This window comes from Cotesia glomerata, linkage group LG3 (genome assembly GCF_020080835.1).
Source record: "Cotesia glomerata isolate CgM1 linkage group LG3, MPM_Cglom_v2.3, whole genome shotgun sequence".
NCBI lineage: Eukaryota > Metazoa > Arthropoda > Insecta > Hymenoptera > Braconidae > Cotesia > Cotesia glomerata.
Window position 1 is genome coordinate 29,912,068 of NC_058160.1, and position 15,221 is coordinate 29,927,288.

The 15,221-nt window shown below is 25.5% G+C and overlaps 1 protein-coding gene across 4 annotated transcripts in view; it reads right to left on the bottom strand.

Moving 5' to 3' along the window:
* Positions 1 to 14,191, bottom strand: part of LOC123262278 (probable serine/threonine-protein kinase DDB_G0282963) — a 53,914-nt gene extending 39,723 nt beyond the window's left edge. Inside the window, exon 1 of one of the 4 annotated variants that reach the window (XM_044724463.1) lies at positions 13,962 to 14,191. In XM_044724463.1, the coding sequence (XP_044580398.1) occupies positions 13,962 to 13,999 (38 nt within the window). In that variant the 5' untranslated portion in view covers positions 14,000 to 14,191. Of the gene's footprint in view, positions 1 to 9,935; positions 10,330 to 13,961 lie in introns of those variants that run through there. The other 3 variants (XM_044724459.1, XM_044724460.1, XM_044724461.1) reach the window with 3 other exon arrangements.
* Between the last annotated feature and the right edge of the window lie 1,030 nt (positions 14,192 to 15,221).

Sequence of the window (15,221 nt, forward strand, 5' to 3'; positions counted from 1 at the left end):
GTTATAAATTATGTAATCACAATTAGAATTACGCACGCGATTGGTATAAGAAAGCATTACATGCGTTTCTTTAAAATGTATATGTGAGGAGTAGAGTATTTTACTCGGTACCCACAATAAACCACAGCTATTTTATAAGACACTCTATCAGCAAGTACAGCAAGTATGTGTATGTAAGTATGAACTTTCCTTGCATTATTACTTACTGTGTCTCAAATTCACGCGGAAGTTAGCTGCCTCTGGCACGTCTCGGCATCCATTATGCATGGATATCAAGAAAAGAGCAAACGGAATCTCTGTTAAGCTCGGCTGTTGTTATGTCGGAATCTAAATCTCTACGTACGGCTCTTGTAAATACAAATTAGCTTGTACCTTTTCCTTTTTTTGCTATTAAAATATTTATACTTATTTATAAATTTCCCAATTCACCGACAAGGGTAAAAAAAAGTAAAAAGAAAATTTATTTATAAATATAATTACTGTTTCCTGTCTTGTGTGCATAAACTTGTCAACTAGCTGTTACGTCAGCAAATATAATAATATATTACGCAATACAACCTTGCAATAAAGATATGTATGGTATTCTTAAGTTCCGGTACACCTTGCTGCATCTCTTGGATTATTTCTTATTTATTATTACTGCAAGAAAATTTGCAACCTTTATATCTACCAATAAGACTGCGCTCATTTTCATCTAAATATACAATAATAATCGCTACATCCTTTCTGATGTCATCACGCTCAAGATTATGCGTAATTATTTTTATTTATTGAATATTAGATATTGATTTTGTATATGAGGATAATAATAAGAGAAACCTCAGGATGTTTCATATCATGACGTACTTTTATTGTTATTTAACGATCCCACGTAAACGGGATTTCGATTGGATTCGATTTCTTGAATTCCCGGTAATTTTGAAATCGAAATATTATAAATAACTTAATTATTACTGAGAAATTCCGTGAGTGTTTTTTTACCTCATAAATATCCGTTATTAAAAATTTATGCTACGGTTTTACTGTTTCCGCTTTTTCTGGGCTTAAATTGCTTTGGATCTAATTTTTTTTAGCTTTAATGGTCCGTTAAAAATAATTTATTCACTTAAAAAAATTGCTATCAAAAACACATTTGTGGCTTTTATATAAATGGTTCATATTTAGATTGAAAAAATTGACCTAAATTTGAAATTGTATATCACTTAATAAAAAAAAATCATTAATTTTTGGTAAAAAAAAAAAATATTTAGTATAATTTTTTATAAATTTTACAATTAAAAAATTTCATCAAAATTTTTAATTTTAAAATGATAAAAATCAGTTAATTTAAAATTTTAATAAAAGTATAATCAAAAATTTAAAATTGTATCACATTTAATAAAAATAATCATTAATTTTTAATAAAATAAAAAAATTAATGATGTAATTTATTGGAAATTTTACAATTGAAAAATTTCATTAAAAATTTTTAATTTTTAGAAGAAAAAAAATTATTTAATTTAGTATTTTGATAAAAAAATAATCAAAAATTTTAAATATCACATTTGATAAAAAAAAATCATTAATTTTTAATAAAGTAAAAAAATTATTGATGTAAATTATTGTAAATTTTACAATTAAAAAATTTAATTAAAAATTTTTAATTTTTAGAGGGAGAAAAATCATTTAATTTAAAATTTTGATAAAAAAATTAAAAATCTAAATAAAAATAAAAAAAATTCGGTGTCACTTAACATTTAATTAAAAAAAAAAAAAAAAAAAAATGATTAATTTTTGATGAAATAAAAAAATTTCCTAAATAAAACAATTTTATAAAAAAGAAGAATTAAATACCGAATTTTATTTAAAAGTAATCACGGAAACACAACACCTTGACTTTAAAATTCGTAACCGTTACATGTGTATTGTCTAGAACGTGATCTTATTACAATTACAAGGTAATGCTTGGGTGGTTGGGATCGTGTCATCCAGTGCATAAACTTTTTTTATATTACACATATATAAAGTCTGTCTACAAAGAAGAACAGGTATAATGATAAAGTAAAGCAAGGAGAGTCCAGTGCGTGTTATCTAACTTAATTCAATAATAAAGTCCGGTGGATATAAAAAAATAAAAATAAAAATAATAAAGAGCGATGGGAGTACTGGAACAGTGATTGAAGTTACAAGTAATACCGAGTAAAGAAGAAGTCAAACAAGGAGTAAAAATAAAAAAAGGCATAAAGAAACTCGGGCTGCCTTTCATGGATACTTTCATCGATGCCAAGATCATTTTATTGCAACGAAACTTGTCGTTCGGCGCCGATATCAGAGCGTACTCCAACATTACTCTTAAAACTTCAGACAGTTCTGAAGGAAAAAACATTTATAACAAATGAGTTATAAAATCCAATTCAAGTATGTATCAGAGTACCTACAACCTACTATCTGATTAATCACTCCTAACTATTTCTTCAATTATTGCATTATTACGTTTACAATCCATCTGTCTATTATTTTTATTTATATTTATATTTATACTGAAACAAACAATGGGGTAATATCAAATTTGTTTCGCTTATCACAACATTTATTAGCAGAACAATGGACGCAGTTATTAAATTCTGAGAATATCTTACTTTGCATGATACCGAAGATATACTCACTTAGTTATTGTTCCATTAATATCTATTTATTATCCAGTTCAATTACAATCCTGCTGTACAGAGAATGACAGTGAGAAAATCTCTCGATATTTACATTCGTAAAATTATTTTAATTAAAGAAATTATTCGAAATTTCATTTCGTCCAAATTAAATAATTAATTACACTGCGTGCGAAACAATTAACGAAATCATCGCCGCATTTTTATTAACCAGATTTAAATAAATTAACGAAAATTAAAGTATGTTGAGTTTCTTTTCTCCAAATTAATATAACATTCCTTTTAATTACCGAATTTATTATTTATTAATGATAATTAGTTTTCATATTTTTATCTGATTTCGTACTACTCTAGTCTAGTGTAATCTAAATATGGTAATCATCCTGAAGTAGGGCTCCGCCTATTTATGGCCATAAAAAATGACTAAATTGTTATTTTATATTAAATTTTTAATTTAAAAATTTTTTTTTATTGAAACTAGTCAGTTTTGTTAATTTTCTTTGTACTTTTTTAACTATTGACATTTTTAAAGATATAAGCTCATCCCAATGTTACACTCATCAAGAGCTTTTATTTGAGTACCCACATGCATTTTTGATATATTTTTCATATATACGTATATATAATATATATAAATATATGAAAAATTGATATGGATACTCAAATGAAAGGTCTCGATGAGTGTAACATCGGGATGAGCTTATATCATTTAAAATGTTAATATTTATCAAGATACAAGGTCATTTCTTAATTATGTATCTAGAGATAGAGGTAGAGGTAAGAAATGACCTTGTATCTTATGAACTATTGACATTTTTAAAGATATAAGCTCATCCCAATGTTACACTCATCAAGAGCTTTTATTTGAGTACCCACATGCATTTTTGATATATTTTTCATATATACGTATATATAATATATATAAATATATGAAAAATTGATGTGGGTACTCAAATGAAAGGTCTCGATGAATGTAATGTCAGGGTGAGCTTATATCTTTAAAAATGTCAATAGTTCACACGATACAAGGTCATTTCTTAATTATGTATTCAAAGATAGAGTATTTTCGAATCCAGCCTAAATACTTATCATTATAAATTGACTATCGGTGAAAATAAAATGAAACCTTGAAAAGGCACAAATTTAAATCAAGATCTTTGCAATAACTCTAAATTTGACTAAAAAAAACTCGATTTTATAATACGACTATCCTGGACACAAAATTTTTTTCTTATTCTCTTAAAATATAGATTTCTTTTTAAATTAACTGCAAAGTATTTTATGTATTTTTTAATAATTTTTTTATATCTTTTTTTATGTTAATTACCAATAAAAAAATTTTTTTTAATTAGCAGTATAATTTAAATTACTCTAAAAATATATAAAATTTTAAAGATATGAAGAGATGATACAGCATTATAATCTTAACAACAGTCAGCCTGAATACGTCACTAATAATGTACTATTTGATCAAAAATACAAACTCACAACATTATCTTGACTATAACTATCAATTGTCCCGTGTAAGTGACTATTTTGTTATCAGCTATTTAATTAAAATATTATCTGCCGGAGACAAAAAAAATAAAAAAGTAATAATAGTTACATCAAACAGAAGTGAGTAAAAAAATTTAAAGAATTCAAAGAATGAAAAGTTTGTCTGTAATTAAAATATCAATAACAGGTAAATCGAGTTGTATTTTTTTGGGCGATAATTCTAGTTCAATGCTCGAAGTATACTCTCTAAACTATTTCACGCGGAAGTATCGAGTTGGGTAGTCGGTAGCACACACACACACTAATAATATATGCATACGCGTACGCGTATAATTAAGGAGCATAAGAACCCGACATGCTTGCGTGATTTAAAGTTTAATCATAGGTGAATATTACGGGGAAGGCGTTGAATTGCTAGGCTCCGTTGACGAGTAGAGACTCTAGAAGTGAAATGGTTATTTATATTTATACTCATTCCGTAGTACGGTACAACATCTCGTTGAATATGAAAGGAAACTGCGAAAGTTTATCAATTAAATATTTATTATCGTTTTTTATCTCACTCGACGAAACACAGATAAATATATTACTAATCACTCGACGATTAATTATCGCTCAAGGATTTCAGTTAATGTTATTACAAAACTACCGGATGGTTTTCTGTGTTTTGTGGAACTTTATCTGGCGCCTGCATATCTTATAAATCAAGATAAAAATTAAAAGAGGTTAAAATGTAATACTGATACGATTATTTCGTCAGAATTGTTGATAAATACAATAGTTATGATAATAAACAATATATAATTCATTTTTATGGATAACCTGATAGAAGATTTAGTTCAAGGAAAAAATCTTCCCCATCCCAGGAAATTCATTGTTTTGAATTAAATAGAACAATTTTAATTTTTTTTATCATTATTTAAATCATAATTAAAAAAATAATGACTCTTGTTAAATTGCAATGTACTTTCTAAACTATTGACGTTTTTAAAGATATAAGCTCATCCCGATGTTACACTCATCAAGAGCTTTCATTTGAGCACCCACATGCATGTTTGATATATTTTTCATATATACATATATATAAATATATAAAATATATGAAAAATTGCTGTGGGTACTCAAATGAAAGGTCTCGATGAGTGTAATGTCGGGGTGAGCTTATATCTTTAAAAATGTCAATATTTCACAAGATACAAGGTCATTTCTTAATTATTGACATTTTTTAAGATATAAGCTCATTTCGATGTTACACTCATCGAGACCTTTCATTTAAGTACCCACAAGACACTTTTCATATATTTTATATATATGGTATTCGTGAAATATATAAATATGTAAAATATCTGAAAAATTAATGTGGGTACTCAAATTAAAGCTCTCGATGAGTGTAATGTCGGGGTGAGCTTATATCCTTAAAAATGTCAATATTTCACAAGATATTTGTTAAATTGCACTGTACTTTCTTAACTATTGACGTTTTTAAAGATATAAGCTCATTCCGACGTTACACTAATCAAGAGTTTTCATTTGAGTACCCACATGCATTTTTGATATATTTTTCATATATACATATATATAATATATACAAATATATGAAAAATTGATGTGGGTACTCAAATGAAAGATCTCGATGAGTATAACATCGGGATGAGTTTGTATTTTTAAAAATGTCAATAGTTCTCAAGATACAAGGTCATTTTTTAATTACGTATGTAGAGATAGAGCATTTTCGAATGCAGCCTAAATACTTATCACAATAAATCGACTATTGGTGAGAATTAAATAAAGCCTTGAAAAGGCACAAAGTCAAGTTAAGACCTTTGCAATGCCACTAAATTTTACTTATTCTCTTAATAATATAGATAATAATAACAATAACAATAACAATAATAATAATAATAATAATAGGTATAAAATTTCAAGCTAAGTAAAAAAATTTGTTCGGATGATTTTATTAACAAATTTAACGATCCCGTGAAATATCTAATAGGCGAGTAGTAAAAAATAGAATCGAATGATCGTTAAAAATAATGTTATCTGTTATATTGAATTCCAGGTACGCATTTTTTCTGTGTCGTATTTTATTTAAAATAATTCAATAAGTTGTAAGGAATGGGAGTACCTGTACCTACTCGGGCAGGCAGTAATGTGGTGTGTCGTGTACTGCGGATGGGATAGGATAGGATTGAATGCAGGATGGAGCGTAGTATGGAGAAAATAGTCGGCAGACAGGTTGAGCACGAAAGGACTATAAACATGAATGGCTGAGCGACGATTGAGATCGGCACGAGCGTATTATGCTCAAGAGTGCACCATAGATACCAGGATCGGCATCACTATCATCAGCATAGTTCCAGTCCTAGTCATGGTAATGCTGCTATCTGTCTATGTAGTGTATAGTAGTAGTGTTATATCGAAGGATACTAAAGAGGAGGAGCAGGAAGAAGAGAGCAAAAAAACGTACGTTTACGTTCCGAGGTCATCGAATGGGAAGCCGTTAAAAGTACTGAGCAATAAGCTCGCTGCCCTACGGACCGTGAATAGCCAATGTACGGAGCTACGATTTTATAATTATTATTGTACCTGCAATCCAAGTCCCCGGTACTTTCAGGCTAATGTTCCTTGTCTAACTCTCGATTCTCTGATAAAAAATATCCTAATAATCCGGGGGGAGTAAAAACTTTTACTGCTTTTTAATGAAGTCTATTTAACCACTTAAATTTACCGGCGTTTAAATTTATCTAATACTTATTGCAGGTATGTTATATATTGTACACAGAGAAAGATAAATTATTCTCTAGTCAAGGATTTCTTGAATATTTTTTTTTTTAATTAAATATTTAAATTTATTTATTACAAATTGACTTATCTGATTTAGAAAATATTTTTTATTATCATTTAAATCTTCAGATAAGAAAATATACTTTCGATAATTATCAAAAATATTTTGTAAAAAAATTCCAAATGTGAAAATTAAAAAAATTTTTTTCTGTAATTTAATTATTAGGAAATTATTTATTGTCGGCTAAATATTAGTATCATTAAGAAAAATTTTTTTTCTCAATGTACATTACTACATACATTAGTATTTAAAAAAATGAACAAGTTTTACTTTTAAAATTTACGTTTTTGTTTGTATACCAGTCATTAATAATCTTTAATGTCAGCGAATATATAATTGATGGTTAAGTATCGATATTAATATTGCTAATGAGATTACACAATACATAATATTACAATTGAATGCAATATTTCATCAATGATGTATACGCTTGATATTATTTTTCAATGGAGATTAATAATTACTAAAAAAATTATCCTTAAAGAAAAATAACAATAGTCTTAACTTTTAAAGCAATTTTTAGTTTCAATAAAAAATTTATGAAAATAAAGTTAGCCGGCATCTAAAAATTTTTATGATTTTTTTTATTAAAGAATTATTACAAAAAAATTTTTTCATTTGTTAAAAATTTCAAAAACTGTAAGTGCAATTTTTTAAAAATATTTTTTAGTTACAATTTAATAAATTAAGCAAAATAAAAAAATCAAAAATGTCGGCTAACTTTTTTATTATAAAAAAATTTCATATCTAAAAAATTAATTAATACACTGATAGGATTTGTTTATAGTTAAAAATATTTAACAAATTATTTATAAGAGACCACTTTTTAGTCCTTAACAAATATTTCTAGTATTTAAAAAGATTTATTAATATTTAATAAATGAATATCAGATTTATTAAATACAAACAAATCATTTTAAATACTAAGAAATATTTATTTAATACTAAAAAGTGGTCTCTAATAAATAATTTGTTAACTATTAATTTTTTAGTACAAATCAATCCTTCTATAGTGTAAAATTTTAGTAGTTTTTCCATATTAGAATATTAATTTAAAAAGTAACTTTTCCTCTTAGGAATTTATAAATGCGGTTTGGGTGTAAAATATTAAAATATTTATCTGCTCGTGATGTAATAACGTAATAAAAGTAACTTATTATAATATAAGTCGTTTAAAATCTCTCAGTAAAGTAAAGTGTTTTTGTTACCTCATTTCACGAGACAATTTAAGTATTAACTTTTAATGTGTACCACGTGTTGATCATACTTGTGTAGATAGTATCGTTATGTCAATTTACATTTTCTGTTGTATATATCTGATCTCAAAAGTTATTATCTTCTCAATGATACACATATCGCATATTATAAATACATAAGATAAAAATGAAAATTAAATTAGGCGACATTTGAAAATTTTGATAATTTATTTTATTGAAAAATAATCTTTAAAAAATTAAAACAAAAATTTTCACATGTAGAAAATTTTAAAAATTATCCGTGGAATTTTTTAAAAATAGTTTTTTAGTTCTAATTTTTAATTTAAAAAAAAAATCAAAAATCTTTCAGCGTCGGCTAACTTAATTTTTATAAGACAAAAAATAACACTGCATAAGGTATACAGTATCATACACTCTTCTTTATTTATTTTTAATTCTTATACGCCGTATATGCGTATGCTAATAACGATAATAATGCCTAAAAAATAAACACAATAAGTATTAATTTAAATGAGTTATTTAAATCTTATCCTACATCGCCCACTCCAGATATTTATTGTTATGACTCACACGTTAAATATTTGTTTTATTCAACAAAAATGTTTTATTGCAAACAAAATTTGGAGTAAAAAATACCTTGAATAAAATACTTAAATATGTACTAAGATTATAATTAAATTGCATCAATTAATTGTTACGACGGAAAATTTTTGAGTGATAAGATAGACCTATCAATGAATTTATATTCATTTATTTATTTAGTTATTTAACTTAGACCCAACAGCCTACCGGCCAATAACAGGGCCAATATTGATGAAAAAAATTAGTAGATAAAATATAAATAAGGTGTACTATTTAAAGGGAATAAATAATTGTAAATACTCTTGTCATAATATTTGAAAAAATTTGTTATGTCAAATAGACATGACCTTGATCAATAAAACGGTCTTACAAATAGTAATTCAGGTTTACCAAATTTATTATCTTATTATTCATTATCGGTGACGATTTAAAAGCTTTTAGAGAAGATAATAAAAAATGGCTCTTTTTATTACCTCTAATGACAATAAGTCAAATTAAATAGTAGACGTAATTTATATCAATAAATTTATTGAGCTCGGTAAACTAAAAGCAAATATTCTCTTTTATTATTTCTTACTGCGTCGAAAAATTTTATACTGAGATTAGATAGTAATTTTTTTTTTTTACTTTATTTTATATTATCTTAATGAAAAATAATTCGTGTCATTAACGCATTAGGAATTATTATTATTATTATTATTATTATTATTATATAAAAATTAAATATGATAATAAAGTTAGCCAACATCTAAAAATTTTTAGAATTTTTTTTATTGAAGAATTATTACAAAAAAAGGAAAAAATATTTTTTTATTTGTTAAAATCTTCAAAAATTATAAGTGCAATTTTTTAAAAATATTTTTTAGTTATTAACTAATGAATTAAGCAAAGTAAAAAAATTTTAAATGTCGGCTAACTTTATTATTATAAATTAAATTAGCCAACATAAAAAAATTTTTAGAATTTTTTTTTATTGAAAAAACGATTACAAAAAAATTTTCATTTGTAAAAAACTTTTAAAACTGTCAGTACAATTTTTTTAAATATTATTTTGCTCTAATTTAATTGTTTAAAAGAAAAAATTAAAAACGTCGGCTAACTTTATTATTATTATTATTATTATTAATTGATTTTTAGTAAATTACTTACTGGGTGTGAAATCCGGCAGTTCATTTCCAAAAATAATAAACTGATAAAATTACGCCGCCATAAAAACTGACAGTTTAATTAATTAATCAATAAAATAATGAAAAACTGTTAATTGGTATTTTTATCGGAATTATAATTGTTATTATAATTACAACTTAACTGAGTGACAAAATAATGTAACTGATAATATTGTTAATGTTTACGAGGCAATGAAATTATAAAATAAAAATTGAATGTCAAGTTTGTAATTGATTATTTAAAATAATATTTAATGGAACCGGCACACACGATGACAATCGTTGCTGAATATTTAATAACTTACAACTAACAAAACCGTTTTATATTGAATCGAACGTCGACACACGACCGACGACAAATCGCGACTAACTAAATAACGTACTTATAAATTTTATTGTAACTCAAAGTCTAGATCGCCGCAGTTCGGGTCTCTTCGCGGGTCACGTGACCGACAGACGAGAGTTCGGAACCACTCGCTGCAATTCGGTCATTTCCGCTCGGAACTAGCGGCTTTCGAGTTTACGTTGCACTTGTGCTGTGTGATTGTCAAAAAATGTCGTTTATTTCCGCATTGCAATCTGATAAATTTATATTTCAATAATAATAACAGTTTTAACAATTGCTTTTTTAATAAATCACACCGACAGGTTAAATAAGTGGAAATTGACATTTTTTTTTTTTTTTATTCAAATTTGCATGGAAATTTTACTGACTCTGAAGTTGACAGATATTAAAAATATTTTTATAATTTTAGAGTAATAAAATTATTATTAAAAAAAATTTAATTAAAAAAACCACATGTGAAAATTTTTAAAAATTATCAGTGAAAACTTTTATTAGTGCAATTTATTTTTTATAAGAACTTAAAAAATTGACAGCTGTCAGCTAACTTCAGTATAAATAATTTTAAGATATTTAAATCATTGTTTAGAATGTCTGCTGACACTTGATTATTTTTAGGGTTTTTTTAAACAATTAAATTATTAAAATAATACTTTTTTAAAAAATTCCACTTGCAGATGTCAAAAAAATTTATTGTTGCCTTTTTTTAAATGTTTTTTTTTTTTTAATAGTAATTTATTTGTTATAAAAATCCAAAAAATGTACAATTGTCAGCTAACTTCAGCTTCATGAAAATTTTTAATGAAAATTAATTTAGCAGATATTTAATTATTTTTTCTAATAAATAAATTACTGGATAAAAAATTGAGAAAAAAAATTGACATTTAGAAAATTTAATAAATTGAAAATGCAATTTTTAAAAAAAAATCTTTCGGAACAAATTTTTTTGTTAAATAATATTAAAAAATGGTCAAGTGACAGCTAACTTTAATATCATAAATTTTTAAAAGTATTTTTTTTAATTAATAATAATTATTTTTGATAAAAATTTAAAAAGTTGACAGCTGTCAGCTCTTTTCAGTATCAATAAAAAAATCAATTTTCTATTATAATAATAATAATAATAATTTTTTCGGTGGCCGAAAAAAGTCTCACTGAGTAAAGAAAATAACATCTTTGCTTAATCTTAAATTAAAATAAAGATTTTTAATTGTTAGATATATTCACCCAAGGATGGTATGAGTGCTCATACCGACAATAATGTGGTGAAAATAAATAATAAGTAAAAATTAAAATTAAAAAAAAAAAATCTTTCGGAACAAATTTTTTTGTTAAATAATATTAAAAAATGGTCAAGTGACAGCGAACTTTAATATCATAAATTTTTAAAAGTATTTTTTTTAATTAATAATAATTATTTTTGATAAAAATTTTAAAAATTGACAGCTGTCAGCTCTCTTCAGTATCAATAAAAAAATCAATTTTCTATTATTATAATAATAATAATAATAATTTTTTCGGTGGCCGAAAAAAGTCTCACTGAGTAAAGAAAATAACATCTTTGCTTAATCTTAAATTAAAATAAAGATTTTTAATTGTTAGATATATTCACCCAAGGATGGTATGAGTGCTCATACCGACAATAATGTGGTGAAAATAAATAATAAGTAAAAATTAAAATTTAAAGAATTTAATAAATAAATAATAAGTAAAAATTAAAATTTAAAGAATTTAATAAATAAAAAATTTAATGTAAAATTGAAAAATTAGTCTAACATCAATTTGGATCGGGGATAATGGCTTTGAAATATAGAACTCTTTATTTAGTAAAAACACCGATCTTCGGGAAAAATAGTAAATAATAATAATAATAATAAAAATAATATTTTAAAACAGTTTGACGAATTTAGATTTGTAATAGTGATACTAAATTCTAAATAAATTCCTTTGTAAGTTATAACAAATTTAAAAGCATTACGATATCCTATTCCAAGAAATGACTTCTACTTATATCAATTACTTCATTGATCGCCTCGGGTAATTTTACAGTAAACCCGAATAGAACTTATCGACGTATTTAATTTTTATTATCACCGCTGATGGAATTAACAGATGTCTGACAATTTTTTATTTGTAAAATTTCCAACTCAGCAAGCGTTAAAGTATGTAAAATAAATATTTCATTTAAAATAAACTGTTAAATTAATTAAATATTAATAAAAACAAGTCTAGTTCTAGCTGAGCATGACCGTAGCATGAAAATAATGAAATATCAAACTTGAAGTGATTATTTGGTCTATTTCTTATTTTAAATTAACAATATAATTAAATTATTGTAAAAAAATTGTTACAATAAAAATGATCAAATTTCTGATAAATAAATCCCAGCTGATCAAAATTTGCTGATCGGTAAATAATAATATTCCCATAAATAAACTAAAATATTCAAAATATAAATATAAATGATAAGACTTGGCAATAACATACAGAGGATCATAATCAAATGGGAGACAACACAACGGTGCTTCTATATTCGATGTAAACAACTTTTAACGTCTCAGTAGTAATCCCGTTGGATATACCCAGGGATCGATATTTTTCCGGGTAATGGTAACCGTATAGCAACGTCTATACAACATAAGCACTCGATGTTATTCGATAAAAGACCTCGCTGAGAATAGCCAATAAAGTCAAGAATCAGCCTAAAAATAAATAACACTAAAGTTAGCCGACGTTTTTAATTTTCTGATTTTTTTTAATTATTAAATTAGAACTAAAAAATATTTTTTTTAAATTTCACTTAGAGTTTTTCAAGTTTTTAACAAATGAAAATTTTTTTTTAATATTTTGCAATAATTTTTTTAATAAAAAAAAAATTCTAAAAATTTTTAAATGTCGGCTAACTTAATTTTCATTAACAATAATGATACTAGCCGTCAGCTGTCAATTTTAAAAATTTTTTTAATAAATCAATTACAATAAAAAAATGCTTATAAAAATTTTCACTTGTAATATTTATTAATTTTCACATGTGGAACTTTTCGTTTAATTCTTTTTATAATAATTTAATTGCTATAAAATTCTAAAAAAATTTTTTAATTTCTTCAGTGTTATTAAAAATAATACTAAAGTCAGCCGACATTTTTAATTTTTTAAAAATAATTAAATTAGAACAAAAAAATATTTTTAAAAAATTACAGTTTTTCAAGATTTTTACAAATGAAATTTTATTTTTTTGTAATAATTTTTTCAATAAAAAAAACTTATAAAAATTTTTAGATGTCGGCTTACTTAATTTTCATAAAAAAAAAAAATAAGAACTTAAACTTGAACTTGAACCAAAACTACAATGCCAATGGAACTAAATAAAAAACACAAATACAAAAGAAAATTCAAGAGCAATATAATAGCTCGAGCTAAACTACAACTAAAGTAGATGAATACACCTGCTGCGGAATGAACGATATAACTCAAGTCCCAATTCGTTCTAGCTAATTTTTTATTTTACGTATTATATAGTACTTTATAAAAATCACAGTCATTCTCTTTTCATCACAAATCACAACTAAATAATAAAAAAACTAAATAAAATAAATTTAAAATTAAACATTAAAATTTACCGTACGGTTTTATTATTTTATAATTAAAATTAAAATAAAAACTTACCGGCGTCTGCGGAACCAATTGTGAATCTTGAATCCCATTTTAACAATTTATTTAAACTTACAATAATAATTAATTAATAAATTATTAAACTGTCGCGTTAATTATGTGACTGGTGATATTTTAGAGAAGGTATCCTCCGACATATTTGACGTAAATAATAACGCAAGTCCTTGGTATAAAACCGCGCGAATATAACTTTGACCGAAACCGTTCACTGTACATGCACTCACTGACTCACTACGACCGTTGTACTGTTGTAGCCGAAACCAATACACTAGACCTCTCTCTCACTTTATTACTTCTTAACTTTACTCTACTCTGTTTCTGTTATATTACATCAGCACACTAACACTCCTGGAGAATAATGTTAAGCTGGTATCCGAATAGCACCAGCTGTGTCCGTATCCGTGTCCAGGTACGCTCTGTCAAGTTATTACACTTATACTTGCCTCTACTAGCTCTCCTATACTTAGTCCAGGGCTTGTAGGTACAGCTGATTGGTGCATTACATGTCTAGGTGCCCAGGTGTTGGATTTTACGCACGAGCCACCACGGACCGTTGACTTGGTTCTGTAGGTACTATCACGTGTCAAAACACCGGTCTTTTACCTTTTCCTGGCTCCGGGTAACGGGCCTTTTTTTCTCCCGGGCTGGAGGTTATTTTTTAAATTTTGTTAATAATAAATAATAATTAAAATAAAGTTACCCGACATCTAAAAATTTTTATGATTTTTTTTATCAATAAATTATTACAAAAAATTTTTAAAAAAATTTTCATTTGTTGAAAACTTCAAAAACTAGATGACACTGAAGTTAGAAGACGTGTAAAAATTTTTGATTTTTTTTATTAATTAAATTACAACTAAAAAGATATTTCTAAAAAATTTCACTTATAGTTTTTCAAGTTTTTTACATGTGACAATTTTTTTTTTAATTGTTCAATCGTAATTTTTTCAATAAAAAATTTCTAAAAATTTTGAAATGTCGCTTAACTTCATTTTCATAAAACTAGCCATAATTTATAACGCGTAGCCAAACGATCCGGGTTCGAGTCCCGGTCTGGGCTGTCTGAATTATTTTTTCGGTTACCGAAAAATTCCTACTGAGTAAAGTCCCTCCTCCCCCCTTTATCCTTTATTTCCCCATTCCCCAAATTTGTCTTTAATGACAAATTTAGCTATAAACTTCAAAAACTAGCCATAATTTATAGCTAAATTTGTCATTAAAGACAAATTTGGGAACTGGGGAAATAAAGGATAA